This window comes from Strigops habroptila, chromosome 12 (assembly GCF_004027225.2).
Source record: "Strigops habroptila isolate Jane chromosome 12, bStrHab1.2.pri, whole genome shotgun sequence".
Lineage (NCBI taxonomy): Eukaryota > Metazoa > Chordata > Aves > Psittaciformes > Psittacidae > Strigops > Strigops habroptila.
In genome coordinates, this window is record NC_044288.2 from 17,297,883 (window position 1) to 17,312,026 (window position 14,144).

Consider the following 14,144-nt stretch of genomic DNA (forward strand, 5'->3'; position numbering starts at 1 on the left):
GTGCTCAACAGTTAAACTTTGTTAAAAATAATTTCACACTTAGGAAGTAAAGATCATGTCCTAGGAGCCAGAATTGCAAGGAGAAATCATAAATTAGGTATTTCGGCCCAAATTGAAGAAAATCTAAATTCCAGAAAGAATTTCCTTCACCTCAACTACTACCTCAACAACTGAAATAATCGAATTCTGCACAGCCAGTTCAAATTCTGCATAGTTATAAGTCAGTACTGCTCCAAATAGCTCGGTTTACTAGGTGAATACTTTGCTCTGATTTTTAATTCCCTGAATTCACAAGTTTGGTATTCCAAGCATTATGAGAATTGAAGGAGGACTCAAAAAATGGGAGGAAAGATGTCTCATGTACCTTATTGTTTCAAGCCACTCAAGCCACTTGACGTATACTTACCAAATGTTTCTCCTTCATATAACCAAAGCCATCATTTAACACATGCATGGTTCAGACCTTTCCAATTAAAACAATAAATTCCATGTCCTATAAATCTGACATTACATAGTGTAAGACAATGTAAAATATCCTGGCACTGGATATTTTAATAATGTAAATGTAAAATATCCTGGCACTGCATTATTTTAATTAGCAAATTCAGAATAACTGAAATCATATATAAACTTTGAAACCTTTACAGTATTATAAAAGGTCACTAACAGAGGAAAAAAAATCATTCCCCAAATTATTCACCTATCCATGTTATCTGCATATTTATACATGTAGACATTTGTAGAAACATTTGGATAGAATTTTATACAATTATATTAATCAACCTTGAAAGAAGAACTCTAACAATAGTTGTAAAGATTTTTCTTCATTCCTGTTCTGAGAGATTTACCTCTGAACTATGGTCAAGCATGGAAAGTATCCGTTCAAATAAGAAAGCAAAATGTGAGCAATTCAAGACAGACATTTGCTCTAAACTGTTTCCCTACAGCTATTGTTATTACAGCAGTGAATATATGTTTTTTGTCCCTAACTCTAGCTGTGAAGCTGAAATTTCTCCAAAGCACACACACCCAGCTTTGAGCACTTTTAAGACCAGTAGTGAAGTAAAAAACTGTATTGCACAAAGACTGTTGTGTATCAAGTTATAATGCCCTTTACCTCCAGTGGTGATGTGCTAAAGCAGTATTGATCGCGGTGTTGCATGAGGTATTCTTTATATCAGACAATGATCAGTCATCTCATCAGACTTTAAACCCCTAATGCAATTTTCAGGGCAGGAACCCACTAACTCTTGAGTCCTGGTGCATTTCCAAGTTCGTAAGTTACATTCTGACCTCTAAAAAATGCTATTCTTCAATTAAATTTTCTAACATTTTTTCCTCTCTTCAGAACAGTTTATTACTGATACAGAAGAGGTGAAGTATTTCTACCCGGATATGCTGCATTTCAAATAGCATTAGAAAGACCAGAGTTTGGAACCATTTGCTTTATTAGTCCAGCCCAATATCAAATTTGCTATAAAAAGCATAGTGCTGCCCTGTCTCTCCACAGCATTTGTCTCCTTGGTCATTTATATTACAAAGTCATTGAGACACCTTAGAGAAACTTATCACAAGCACTTAAATTCTGTGCTTTACTTTCACACATTTCCTACTGGTTTCTTCCTTTCCCAGTAATATTTAGTTTATTGTTTTGGTTTATACATTACTAGTTTATAGCTATTTCAAACTCTATTTACACTTAAATATCTTAGCAAGATTGAGTAAAAATCCTTGGGTCTGCATCCTAGACCCATTAGAATCCAGCAGCTGTGTAACTCGGGAATGGATACTAAAAGACAATCTCTACATTTTCAGCAGTCTTCACAGCATGGCAAAAATAGCCTAAAACACAGGTGTGAGCATTTTCTGAAAACCTGACATCCCTCAGTAGCTACTCCTTCCATTTCGACTTTCACAGTGTATTGTGTTTTTCTGTGTGGAATTGACCTCCAGTTCAAGCCATGAACAGCTACAAAATTGTTATTTCACAAAGTGCAGAACCTCAGTAGTTCCAAGTCTTTGTTGAATTTGGGGCACTTAGCATTTCAGTTGTGCAAGAGATGTGAAGGAAGAAACCCAGGCCAAGCCATTCCTAGTTCATTGTGCTGTATACACGCTGTAGTCTGATGAGCCCAAAGGTAGTCTCTTGTCTGTAAAATGCTCACATAGGATGAGCTATAGCAATGAACAAAGAGGTCTGCTACAATAGTAAGTTTCTAATTTTGAGAACAGTTTAAACATTTGAGAAAGAAATTTGAATTGGACTGGTTAGCTGATAGGAACACCACATTCTCCATGGAAGATTTTTGTAGTGAGGACTTTATGGTTTTCCCCTTCTGAGTGCGCCGGCTAGTTGTCGTTTTTGTAGTATAAGGTCCCTAAGATTCTAATCATACTAAAACCATTTTAAAACACAACCCTGCACACTGATTCGAAAGTTTAATTGGTCATATTCCTACCTGCAGCTATTAGCAATCACACAAAAAGGAGGACTGGCTAAACTGTGGCCCACATTCATACTCAGGCCCTCCAGTGGTTCCAGTAACTTGTATAGCAGTGGAGAAGACTGCCATAGGCTAGAGCATCCTCAACACACCAGTATGCTACTGTTCATTTCTTGCCTATCTTTCCAACAAAAGGTCTCTGTGCTTACAGCATATCTAATCATCTTTGTCACGTCATGGTGCTGAATTGCGCCAGCCTCAGCACCCTTGGGAAGATCACTCTTTCCTCGGTTGTTTGAAACAGCTTGCTCCTCTATGTCTCTGCTTATCAATCAGAAGTTGGCAAATCATGTTAAGCACAACACTAAGAGCCACTATTACTGTTACATTGAACTTGGGTATATTAATATATGAAATCAATGCAGCAGTCCACCTCTCTGGAAATGCAGAATAATTCAAGAACTTGGTATATAAATAAAGAAAATACATCTATCCTATGAAAAGATGTCAGTCATGTATATCCTAAATAAAGACCAGCCAAAACGCCATCCTCAGCTGGTTCAGAGGCTTGCCCAGTGCTTCTTCTAAAAGAACTCCATTAATGGAGTTGACTACTTGCCCCAGTGCTGAAAGGGTTCACACTATTAGAGAAAGTCACCATCGGTAGTTTGAATTTCCAAGTTTTTATATTACTTAACGGCCTTTGATAGTGAGACTGCTTTGAAAACAGTAGCACAAATTGTGCCTGTCTTAACTTCCAAATTGACCTGCACATTTTATCAGAAACACAGCTTATCTGAAATGTATATATGTATTACATAACCAACATAAAAATAAAGACTGATGACAGGTTAGTGGTAGTGGCCATATTGTTGAAGAAACTTGTAACTATACATTTAATTCCATAAAATCAGAAAAGCTGTAACGGTCAAGATACTGATCATTAACTGGCAACTAAAGGTGAGTTATTCTCAGATAGATGTTAGTTCTGAGTTGTAAAGCACATAAACCACACTGTACTTGGGGAAAAAAAGTGATGTTTTCTTTTCAAAAGACTTCACGTAGAGACTTACTATGGTGGTGTTTTTAACGGATCAATTCACAAAGTTGCAGTGCTTTGCATGGAGCTGGATTGCTTACTGTAAATTTTTTAATTTATTTATAAAGAAAAGATACAGGGGTAATGACAGGCTGGAGTAAAGCAGAGTATGTACACTTCAGGAACAAAATCAGTTAACTACAGCCTGCTATTATTTACCCAAGTTGATCACAAGAACTTGGCTTTACACAAGTTTGTTTAGGGCATCTCAAAGTTTGCTTTATCAGAGGGCTCAAAGGGCACAAACATTTATCCTGAGGAAACAGAACTGAGGTAGAAAGACATCCGGTTGAACACAAGGCCACAAAAAACAACCAAACAAACAAACCAAAAAGAAAGAAATCAACCTGCAGTCTTAATACATGACTATGTTGAAAATGTCAGCCAGCATTTCAAAAGACATTCATCAACCATAATTTTGAATAAGCAGTATTGTTTTGGCAATAATATACAAGAAGTGACAGCACATCTGGTTAAGAGAGAGATGTCAAGACTAAATATTCTACATCAGCAAGCACAACAGTTTTGAACTATACACTGGCCACCCCTGTCTACAGGAAAATTAAATTATTCCGATTCTCCTACTGCCTAGAAATCATGTGTAAGTATGTGCAGTGCTCACAATAATGTAATCTCATTGTTAAAGCACGGAGAGAAGAACTCAGGACTTCCGTCACAACTTTGTCATTGGATCCGGAGAGCATGGGCAAACCACTTTACCTCTGGGACTGCAGTGGTTTCCCCACTAGCACCCAGACAGATCAGAGGTCTTGTAAAACAATGAAGCCACTTGTAATAGGAAATCACTAAATTCTAATTCCTATTCCAATTTTATTTTTCAAAGTCCAAAGACATTTCATTCCAAAAAGCAAGCCACTTGGTACTAAGCATATACGCTATATATACTGGGACATCTTCATCTACAAAAGAAATTAAGCATGAATTTTTCATGCACAGGATAGTCATACGTTGCACTTAAAAATTCCACACCTAAATTCTATTGCACATCAGAAAAATATACATCTAATTGAAGTATTAAAGTGCAGATTCATTATAGTTAATCTGCACCCACAGCATTATCATCACCTGAATAATTAAGATTCCAGAACCTGAGAGTTTCTATTCAGTGCTCCCCAGGACAGGCCTCCCAGTGCTAAAACTCCAAACCGTACAAGTAAAGCCTGGCAAGGGATGAGCACTGGCTGGTAGCTAAGGCTATGCCTGATCTTATAAAATCTGATTTCTCTGGAGACTGAGGCATCAGGAATCATTCAAAGCATGCCATCGTGTTAAGCAATTTATTGCAGGTGATTAAGCAATATTTATTATGGAGTAGGTGTAGTCGTAAAACTGGGGCTTATTTTACGTATTTAAATCTTGTCAAACCAGACTACTTGGGAAAATTAGGAAACTCACAACTATGTTTGCTACTCTCATTATAGCATGGGAAGCCTGAAACTTTCCGAAAACTTGTGCACGTTTCCCACATTTCAAAAGCCTTGTGTCTCAGGCAAAGCAAAGCGTGTAGGGAGAGGTGGTGTTGTAGGTACTAAATACAAGTTCCACGTTTTTCTTTTAATTGAAAGAATCAAATTTGGACTTGATTCTGCTTCTGGGTAAGCTTCTCCTCCTTCCCAACACCCTGCAAATGCTGTATTCCAGCTTCCAGTCCAGCATCCAGTGAATTAAAGGCTTTGAATAAACAGGTTTTTCCTGAAAGGATGTTGCTGTATGCTGCCCTGATCATCTTTTATAGCTTCACCAGGGAACAATAAGAAAAAGCTGGAAAAGTTAAATGACGCATAGCATAGGAGTTTTTTTGGGAGGGAGCACTTCTGGTTTAGTCAAACTTGAACCTTTTTTTTTTTTAAGTGTTAGAAATTACAGACCTTTATAAAAATTTCCAGTAACATGTCTGATGCTATTTTTATGTATCTTTATTTTCCACAATATCTTGTGTTCTCAATCTTTAACTGGGCTGCTAAGTATGCAATTTTCAAAGCAAAATGCTTAATAAGAGTACTCCTTTTAATCTTAGGAAAATACAAACATAATTCAAATAGCTTCTAACAAAAGCTGTCTTTAAAAAGAAACCCTGAGGTCAAAAACACACAGGAGGGCCAAAGCCGAAGTATTAACGTCAGTAGTAAGTTTATAAAACAAGAACAGTGTTAACTTCCACAGTACTTAACTCGTGCATGTCATACCACATTAGCTGCTTCTAATTCCATAGATCAGTAGCTGTGGGGAACAGCACACAAAACACTAATTACTACACAGCTGATGCAGTTACAGAAAAATGGGTGAACAGACATTTAGAAATCCAGCTTCAAGGGTTTATTCTCCTTTAAAATGATAGCTTGAAATTTATTGGAATAATTGCTGTTGCTAGAATAAAATTCTGCAAAACCATTAGCCCAGTTTTATACAACCAGCCATCACGATTCCCAAAAAGGTTCCTCAGAAACAAAGAACAAATAGTAAAATAAAGAGGCACGGTAAAGAAATTTATTTGCAAAATTCCTTCAAGAGCAAAGATTGGCAAATGCATTCAAGAGGTTATATTTTAATTCCAGTACCCTGTGAATTTGTTTAACACACTTATTAAATCAACCCATTTCTATGGGCAAACAAATCATGATGTATGGCTCAGAATTCAAACACATTCTGTAATCACGTATGTGTTTTCTCAAACATTCCATATCTGCCTGAGGGAAGAGAAAGTCTCCCTGGCAGAGCCTCTCAATGGATTTGAAGGGGTGATATACCTGGAAACTAGCCACTGCAGAAGAAAGGAAAAAACATTTTGAACAAGTGGATATAATGAACTGCTCTCATGGACAGAATTCTTTGAAATGGGCAGTTATTTTCAAGGCTGATTCCAGGAAGAAACACAAATTCTTTTTAAGCATTTTTACAGAAAGCTGAACGCTATTGCTTAACTTGCCTGTGCCTTCAAAGACCAACTTGAAAAACATCATCATGCATTTGAAGATGAGATCTGGAAACCTGGAAATGCCTATCAAAGCAAGATTTATGCATTGCATAACAGGCAGGATGTTCCACTCTCATGAGGAAGTGCAAGTACATAGCAAAAGGAAAGCCAAAACAATCTTGAGGGCAATGCTGCAGTAAAATGCAATTACTGAGCACTTAGTTTGTCAGTGCTGCTGGGAGAGAAGTAATTCTTTTTAAAAATCAGTAACTTTTTAAGATGCAATAGTTACAGTCAAAGCATTTTCATTTCTTAATTCTCAGGGAAGGCTGCTATATCCAAAAGACACTTTTTTTTGTTTTAATTCAGGAACCATTTTTTCTTTTGGAGACCATTTCCTTTTCAAATGAATGCACAAAGAACAATGGCTTTTCTCTTTTCAAAAGATCTGAAGGGGGAAGCCTGCCCAGTGGCTAAAGCACAATATCAAAACTTAATTTCATTAGCAGATCTGGTAACAGTCTTCTCTGACCTTGCTTCCAGTTCCATCTCTGCAACAAGAGGTTCCTACAGACATGCTACTTCTGAAATGCTAGGAGACAGCATTCCAAAGGAAAAACACTTAGAACAAAAAGCACAATGTTTTGCATGCAGCTCTCAATACCGAGCAAGCAATCATCAGATTGCAAGATTATCAAAGAGATCACCGCAGTATTTTCCTTTCAGCTGTGCCATTTGGAATGCCCACTTCATCGCAAGCATCTAAGGGCCACGGGCAGAAATATTTGAAGTGAGCAGCAGTTCACATTAGTGGCTTATAAGGACATTATGCAATGTTGTCCTCTCTAAAGAGGAAACGAGCACTTACACTTGGTTACCCTAAGATTTCCATCAAAACATAGACTTCTGTGTTTCACCAACTGCTGAAATAGAGGCAACCTTTGAGAAAAAAGTGATCCCCAAATATTTGCAATTGCTGGTTTACATCTTGCCTTCTAAAGAAACTAATTTTCACTAGATTGCAGCAACACTTGTTAATGATTTAAGCAGCAAAACATAAATATTAAATGAAAGGGATAGTTGTATCAAATTACTCCATTATGTTGCTGCAGCAAAGACAGCTTTCAATTATTTCCTAAACAGGAATCTAAGAAGATTCCAGTAACAAAATAGCCTTATCCAGTACATTATTGCATCACCAAGGATACTTCCTATATATATATATATATATATATGTGTGCATGAACACAAATATATAATAAGCAAAAGTCCTTATTTCTGCTGGGAGTCAGGCATACAATCAGCATAAGCAAGAAAAAATAAAGAGATCAAAGGTCCAATTTTACATCATTTGTTTCCAGCGATTCAAAAATTCAGTATGCTTTCAACAGACAAATGACTGAGGGACCAAAGGAGCTAAAGATTTTATACAAAAAGAAAGTTATAAAAAGCAATTGTCCAAGATGGCTTCAAAATCAATCAGCATCTTTGTAGGTCTGCAGTGCTGAAGTCCTGTTTTGCTGCCCTGCCCTTCACAGAAGTGATAGTAACAGACTGGAAAAGCAGTTCGCTCCAACACTTTCCTTTTCTTGGCATGAAGGAGTGTCAGACTTGGTCTTGACATGTACAGCTTCATCTTAGTGTTTATGTAAATAGATACCAACATGCTACACAAAAACTATTTCTTTACCATGATCAAATACATGGGTCTGCTATTTTATGTTTGGAACACAACCCAGAAGTCAGGGTTGACTTTGCCAATTTCCTGAAATTTCCTTGATGTCAAACCAAGCACATTTCTATCGCTGTGTGTATATTTGGGCTGTATACACAGCAGCAAGGACACACTTGATCTCATTCTGTCACTCTGAACATCAGCTATGTGTCAGGGTAGAGAATGAATTAAACTGTGAGCCAAGTCTCGCTGCAGTGAGGCTGAAAAAAGACCGACTCCAGCTGTGTCCCTTTTTCTAATGGTTTCAGTGTATAAATTTGGTATGCTGAACACAGGTTCATGATATTAATTACAAATCCTGACATTAAAATCAATTATTACTATGCATTCTGAATTTACAGGGGCTCTACCTGACACTGAACCAGCTAGTAGCTCTGCAGTAGAATAAAGGTCTCTAATGGAAAGTTATTGCCAGCAGCTGCTCTGTTGTCAGAAGGCTGCACAGGCAGATCCTGCAAACCAAACAGAAACTGAACAGTAGAGGAAGAACTACTGAACTGTTCCTAGGTCTGAATCCACAAAGTCATTATTAAATAGATTTCTGTTTCTTTAGGGTTGTTTACAACATGAAACATATTGCATGGTTTTTATCTTCAGATCTTTCAAATTGTTTTAAAGTAGGTCACCCTGGTTCTTACAGCATGGCTAGAAATACTGCACTCACTCTGACATTTTTACTTTTGCCCTCATTTGAAGATCCTGAAAAACAACCCTTTAAATGTAAAAGAACTCTTGGATTTTTTGGTTCACCCTAAAGGAGCTTACAAAAGGCAAAGACAAACATAAAAGCTAGATTTAACTAGGGGTCAGATGAAGGGAAGAGTACGTCTAGTGTAATTTTTACTGCAAATTAGGTTCAACATTATATAGTTCTTTTCAAAGTCATAAAAAGTCAGCTTGGAGGAAAGGCTGAACTGTTAGACAACCTGCTCCTGCCAGGATAAGGCCACATTAAAATACAGGAGACCAGTCGTCCAGATCTATTTTTGGTGATGATTTAATGGCCCATAAGTAAAATTTGCTACAATTACTGAGGAAAGCAAACTGCATTGATTACCATCATGTAAAAACAAGCAGAGTTTCCAAAAAATGCTACGAAAATGATGTTGCACTACAAGTCCATCTGACACTGTAAACCAAAATACAATCACTTCATACTTTTTCTCAGATGTGGTACATTCTTGAATACTTAAAAAGGCCTCATATCTTCATACTTCGTCAGGCAGCACTTTATTCCTTTCTCCTTTCAGTAAACAGACTCACTACTTGCAACTGAATTTGTTCATCAGCTATTTCTGAATGTAAGTATTAAGCTGAAGGAAACTTGCTAATGCAGATGTCTGGTATGCAAAAGATACTTATATGATCACCCCTATTAAAAAAACCCAAAACAAAACCAACAAAAAGCCAAACCACATGACTCACAGTTCAGAGCATAATTCACACGATGACATTTCAAGTTAAACATATATTATTTTTAGTTGCAAGCACAGAAGTCATACAATCAGATAGTGCTGTTCAAACCCCCGACCCTTTCTAGGGCATTTTAATACACTTACGTGTTATTTTCCTTATGGATATAACAGAGTGTGCTCACCTGAAAAGGAAAAATGTTGTCAGCTCTATTCAAACTGTCTTCCATCCACGATTTTGGAGCAAAGGCTGAGCTGGGTCGAGCGTATTTCTGCAACTGGATATGATTACTTGCAAAATTCTTCTTTAAGGGCGAGATGGAGTTCAAGGGTGTTATCCCTCCGTTCAGTCCCCTGCGATGGTCTCGACCTTGGGACCCACCCCACCCACCGTATCCACCTCCACCAGGGCTCCATGAAGATGGTGTAGGCGATGGACTTTGGTAGCTGCTCCATGGAGAAGGTGGCTTGTTAAGATTATTAGCCAAATGAGGCAACTGATTAAAAGCAGCATTTCTATGTGTGAATGGAGGTGGATGCGGACTTGCAGGAGACCTCCTCTGTTGCTGATGCTGATTGTGATGATGCTGAAAATGGGGGTGATGAGGGTGGTGTTGAGAGAGGGGTCCAATTTGGGGGGAAAAGCTACCACCAAAGCCAGGGCTGACGTGATGTGGAAAATTCTGAAACAGCAGAGCACCATTATTAGCTGAGGCAGTAGGGACCCCTCCCTGGTGAAAAAAACTTGCATCTTCATTGATTATTGTAGAAGAAGAAGGAGCTATAGCTGCAGACCAGTTACTAAAACCAGTCAGAGAAGATGCAGTGGATGTCAAGGGCTGCGTCGAAGTACCTAGCCCTGAAGCCTCTTGATAATCAAATCCTGTTAAGACCGGCGATTCTATTCTTATTTTCTCCTTTCCATTGCCGTTCTCTGAAGAATTATCGCCCTGATTTTCTTCAGTTTTAGCTTTCTCAGGTTCAGAGAGCATGCCTGGTTCCTGACTTTGACCAGGGGAAAGCTGCTGTTTTTCTAGGGACTCTTGCTTTTCCTGTTGCTGAGTTTTAGATTTTTCTGACCCCAGAATCTCATCCTGAATGTTATGGGCAGCTGGAGCAGGAAAGAGCCAAGCTGACCCAGCACTACTGCCATTGGCAGCTGTGTTATTATTTATAAAAGCAGCAGGACTGGGGGTTGCATTTTGATGATGGTGTGGGGGCTGCAGATGTGGATGAAATCTGACTGGAAAAGCTGACTTATTTCCAGTGTTGTTTTGCACTAACACTCCAAACCCGTAATCCCCCATTTATTATATTTAGGGTTTGAATCCTCCCTGTAAGAACAAGTTGATGTTTAGTGTTTACCTCGTCCTCTTCAGAGGCGAGATTAGTATCCTGTTTTTAGCTAGATATTCCAGTTTCTCCCTCCACGCTATTTCAGATTTGGATAAAGATGTTTGCTTTTTTTTTTTTTTTTTTTTGCAAAAGATAGATCTCTCCAACTATTTAAATGTGTCAATTTTGTCTGTTTCCTTCCTTTGGCCAGGAGGAAGGGAAAAATAAATCTTTGGTTCACAAAATAAGAGGTTTCCTTTTTTTCCTAAAGGAAATGCACAGCAATGAGAGAGAAAGCTTCTGGGGAATAAGGATAAAGAGATTGTAACTATCCTGTTTTCTTCCTTCTCAGCAGCCTCAACTCGCCCATAAATGAGTTAAGAGGGAAGGGAAAAAAAAAGAAAATACAATGACGTCTGGTCCCCTGACCCCTTGGCAGCAAAAAATAGATTTAAATCTGGAATAATTTAATACATCTCTATAATCTAATATATATTTGTGTCCTGTTCAAAAAGAGTCTTTGCTGTGGGTAAGGGAAAAATTTACCTCAGGATCTCAGCATTCAGAAGGGTGAAAAGGGGGACCAAGTTGCAATAGAGGCTTTTTCCCCCCGTGCTGTTGGGTTTAACCTATTATATTTAGCAATAATATACACTGTGTGTGTATGCGCGTGTGTGTGGTTGTTTAAAGGGGCAAGATCTTATCTCAGGAAATTAGTATTCTATGTGTGTTGGGTGGGGAGTCAGTTGTGCAGGAGAGGGGTGGATTCTTGATGCTGCTCCTTTTGGGCTGGGTTTCTGAGCTCGCCAGACTCGCTTCTTATTTATGATCCAGTATTTGCGTGTCCTTCATACGAGTCCTGGCTGTCCGATGAGGAAGATTTTCATCTCAGAAATCAGCATTCACAGTTCGGGAAAGGGAAGGGAGGGGACAGCGAGTTGTGCAGGAGGAAGGGGAAGGAGATTTTCTTGCTCTCACTGCTGCTGGGAGGGTGGGTTCTGGTGCGGGGCTCGCCTCTTTCCACCGAGATACGCGGGTTCCCCGCAGACAGCGAGCCCCGGGCTGAAAGGCCGGTGGATTTGCGAGTGTGTGTGTGTTGTTCCTCCTCCTCCTCAAGGACTCGGCATCCAGCGGGGCAGGGGCGGGCGGGCTCGGCTCGCCAGGCCCCGGCTCTCTGTGGGGTGCCCCCGCAGTGTCCCCCCTCCCTCGCAAGAGTCCTAGTGTCGGGGAAGGCAGGAGGGGGTTTTTTTACCTCAGGAGAGGAGCAGCCTCCGGCAGGGAGGGGAAGGTGCTGGCGGCGGGGGGCCGGGCTCCTCTCTCCCCCATGGAAGGTGTTTAACCGGTTCTCCCAAATCTCCCGGAGATTACGGGACGGGGTCTCGGCCGCTGGGCGCAGCAGAGGGGGGGCCCGGCGGACTAACCGGGGAGCGGAGTCCGGCGGCGGCGGCTCCTCGGAGCAGTCCTTCCCCTGCTGCGCGTCTTCTCGGCTCCAGGCGGGCTTCCTTCCCCCTCATGTAAACCGGCCGGGCGCCGGGAGGGTCGCCGCGGGGGACGCTGCTGCCGGCGATGGAAGGAGCAGGAGGGAGGCTCCGCGGGCGAGAGCGACGAGAGAACGGGGAGAGGGGGAGAGGCCGGCTGCCGCGACACCGGCTCCGGGGGAGTCGGGAGGCGCTCCGGTAGCCGCGAGCCCGGCGGCGACGGGTCCTCCGCGCGGAGCCTCCGCTGCTGCCGCCGCCTTGTTTTGCCTCTTTTTCTTTTTTTTCTCCTTTTTTCCTGTCTCCTTCCCCTCCCCCCACCCCCCCAGCGGCCGCCGCTTCCTGCCTCGGTGCCGCAGCCGGTGCCTCCCTCCTCCTCCTTCTTCTCCTCCTCCCCACCCGGCCGCTGCCGAGCCCCGTCTCCTCAGGACCGAGCTGCCGCACGAAATGACAACCAGCTGGAGGAGGCAGCGCGGCGCTTCCGGTTCGGCGGCGAGCGCGCCCCCGCCCCGCCCCCGGGCCCCGCCCCGCCCCGCCTGCCGGCTGCCGCTGCGCGCCGCCATGTTTGGTAAGGGCAGGGAACACCCCGGCTGGGGCGGCCACCTTTGTGTTTGGCAGGTCGCCCGCAGCTTGGCAGCCATCATAAGTACGGGCAACAGGTCCGACGAGTACCGGCGGGGCGGCCATCTTGGTCTGAGGTGCGCTGTTCCCCCCCTCCTCGCTCCGCGGGCCGCCATCTTTGTGGAGGGCAGCTCGTCGTCCTCGGCGCAGGGCTGGCGGCGCTGCCGGGCCCTGACAGGCCGGGCAGGTTGGGGTCACCCCACGCCGGTGTCTCTTGGCAGGCATTCCCTGCTATAATATCATGGCTAATATCTCAAAATAAAATCCTACCCAAAACACCATAGGCTTGTAACATTCTTCAGCACATAAGGGCTGGGGCCCATCTATTGAACCTTACCCTGGGCCACTGTGTTGGAAGCCGTCTCCCTTACGAAGTGGGAAGTCAGCAAAATAATGTAACAAAATGTTCGGAAGGCAACTTCTGTGGAGAAAATACCACAGCACCTGGCTTCTGTTTGGGTTTTAGCTCTTGAAACATGGAACTGTGATAACAGTGACTGTTGTATTAAAAATAAGTGGATAACTTTGGGAGTTTTCCAAGGTTGTCATTCTGGAAGTCTATTGTAACTCCAACTCACTGAGGTATTTTAAAGGCTTTCCCAAATAACTTGTTTTTTTGAAAAGGGAAACAATTAATTAGTGAAAGACAGGAACAGACAGAAGCAAATAAATGGACAGTAAATAGGGGTTATTCAGGGCCGGTTTCTGCTGCAGGGCTGATAGGGTGCTGGCCAGGTCCTCCCCATCCAGCACAAGGGAAATTGGTTCCTATCGCATGGGCTCAAGGGGCATTTTACTGATTTTCAGCCGTATTTGTCAACGAAGGGACAGGAGGTTTGAGCTGTGACAGCCAGCGAGTCTCGTCTTTCAGGATGATGGATGAGGCCATTACAACATTTTAAACGCTATAAATAGAGGTGTTTATGGGGAGGGGGATTACAGAGATGCGTTCATGCAACTGTCTCGAGCGTGTGGTACCTTGGGACGGGATTGCCCCAGCGAAAAATTAAGGCTTATAATATGCTTTAGGAAGTTCTGGATTGAAAGTGAATGCATATCACAGCAAGTTGTACAGCATAAAATATTCA

General features: G+C 41.7%; 1 protein-coding gene across 5 annotated transcripts in view; it reads right to left on the reverse strand.

Annotated features, from left to right (window-relative positions):
• CPEB4 (cytoplasmic polyadenylation element binding protein 4) overlaps positions 1-12,865 on the reverse strand; it is a 43,006-nt gene extending 30,141 nt beyond the window's left edge. For 4 of the 5 annotated variants that reach the window (XR_003994144.2, XM_030504391.2, XM_030504392.2 and 1 more), the window contains exon 1: positions 9,811-12,865. Coding sequence is in view for 3 of the 5 variants with exons in the window: in XM_030504391.2 (XP_030360251.1) it covers positions 9,811-10,932 (1,122 nt within the window). In the remaining 2 variants the exon portion in view is untranslated. The other variant, XM_030504394.2, reaches the window with a different exon arrangement.
• Positions 12,866-14,144: the final 1,279 nt, after the last annotated feature.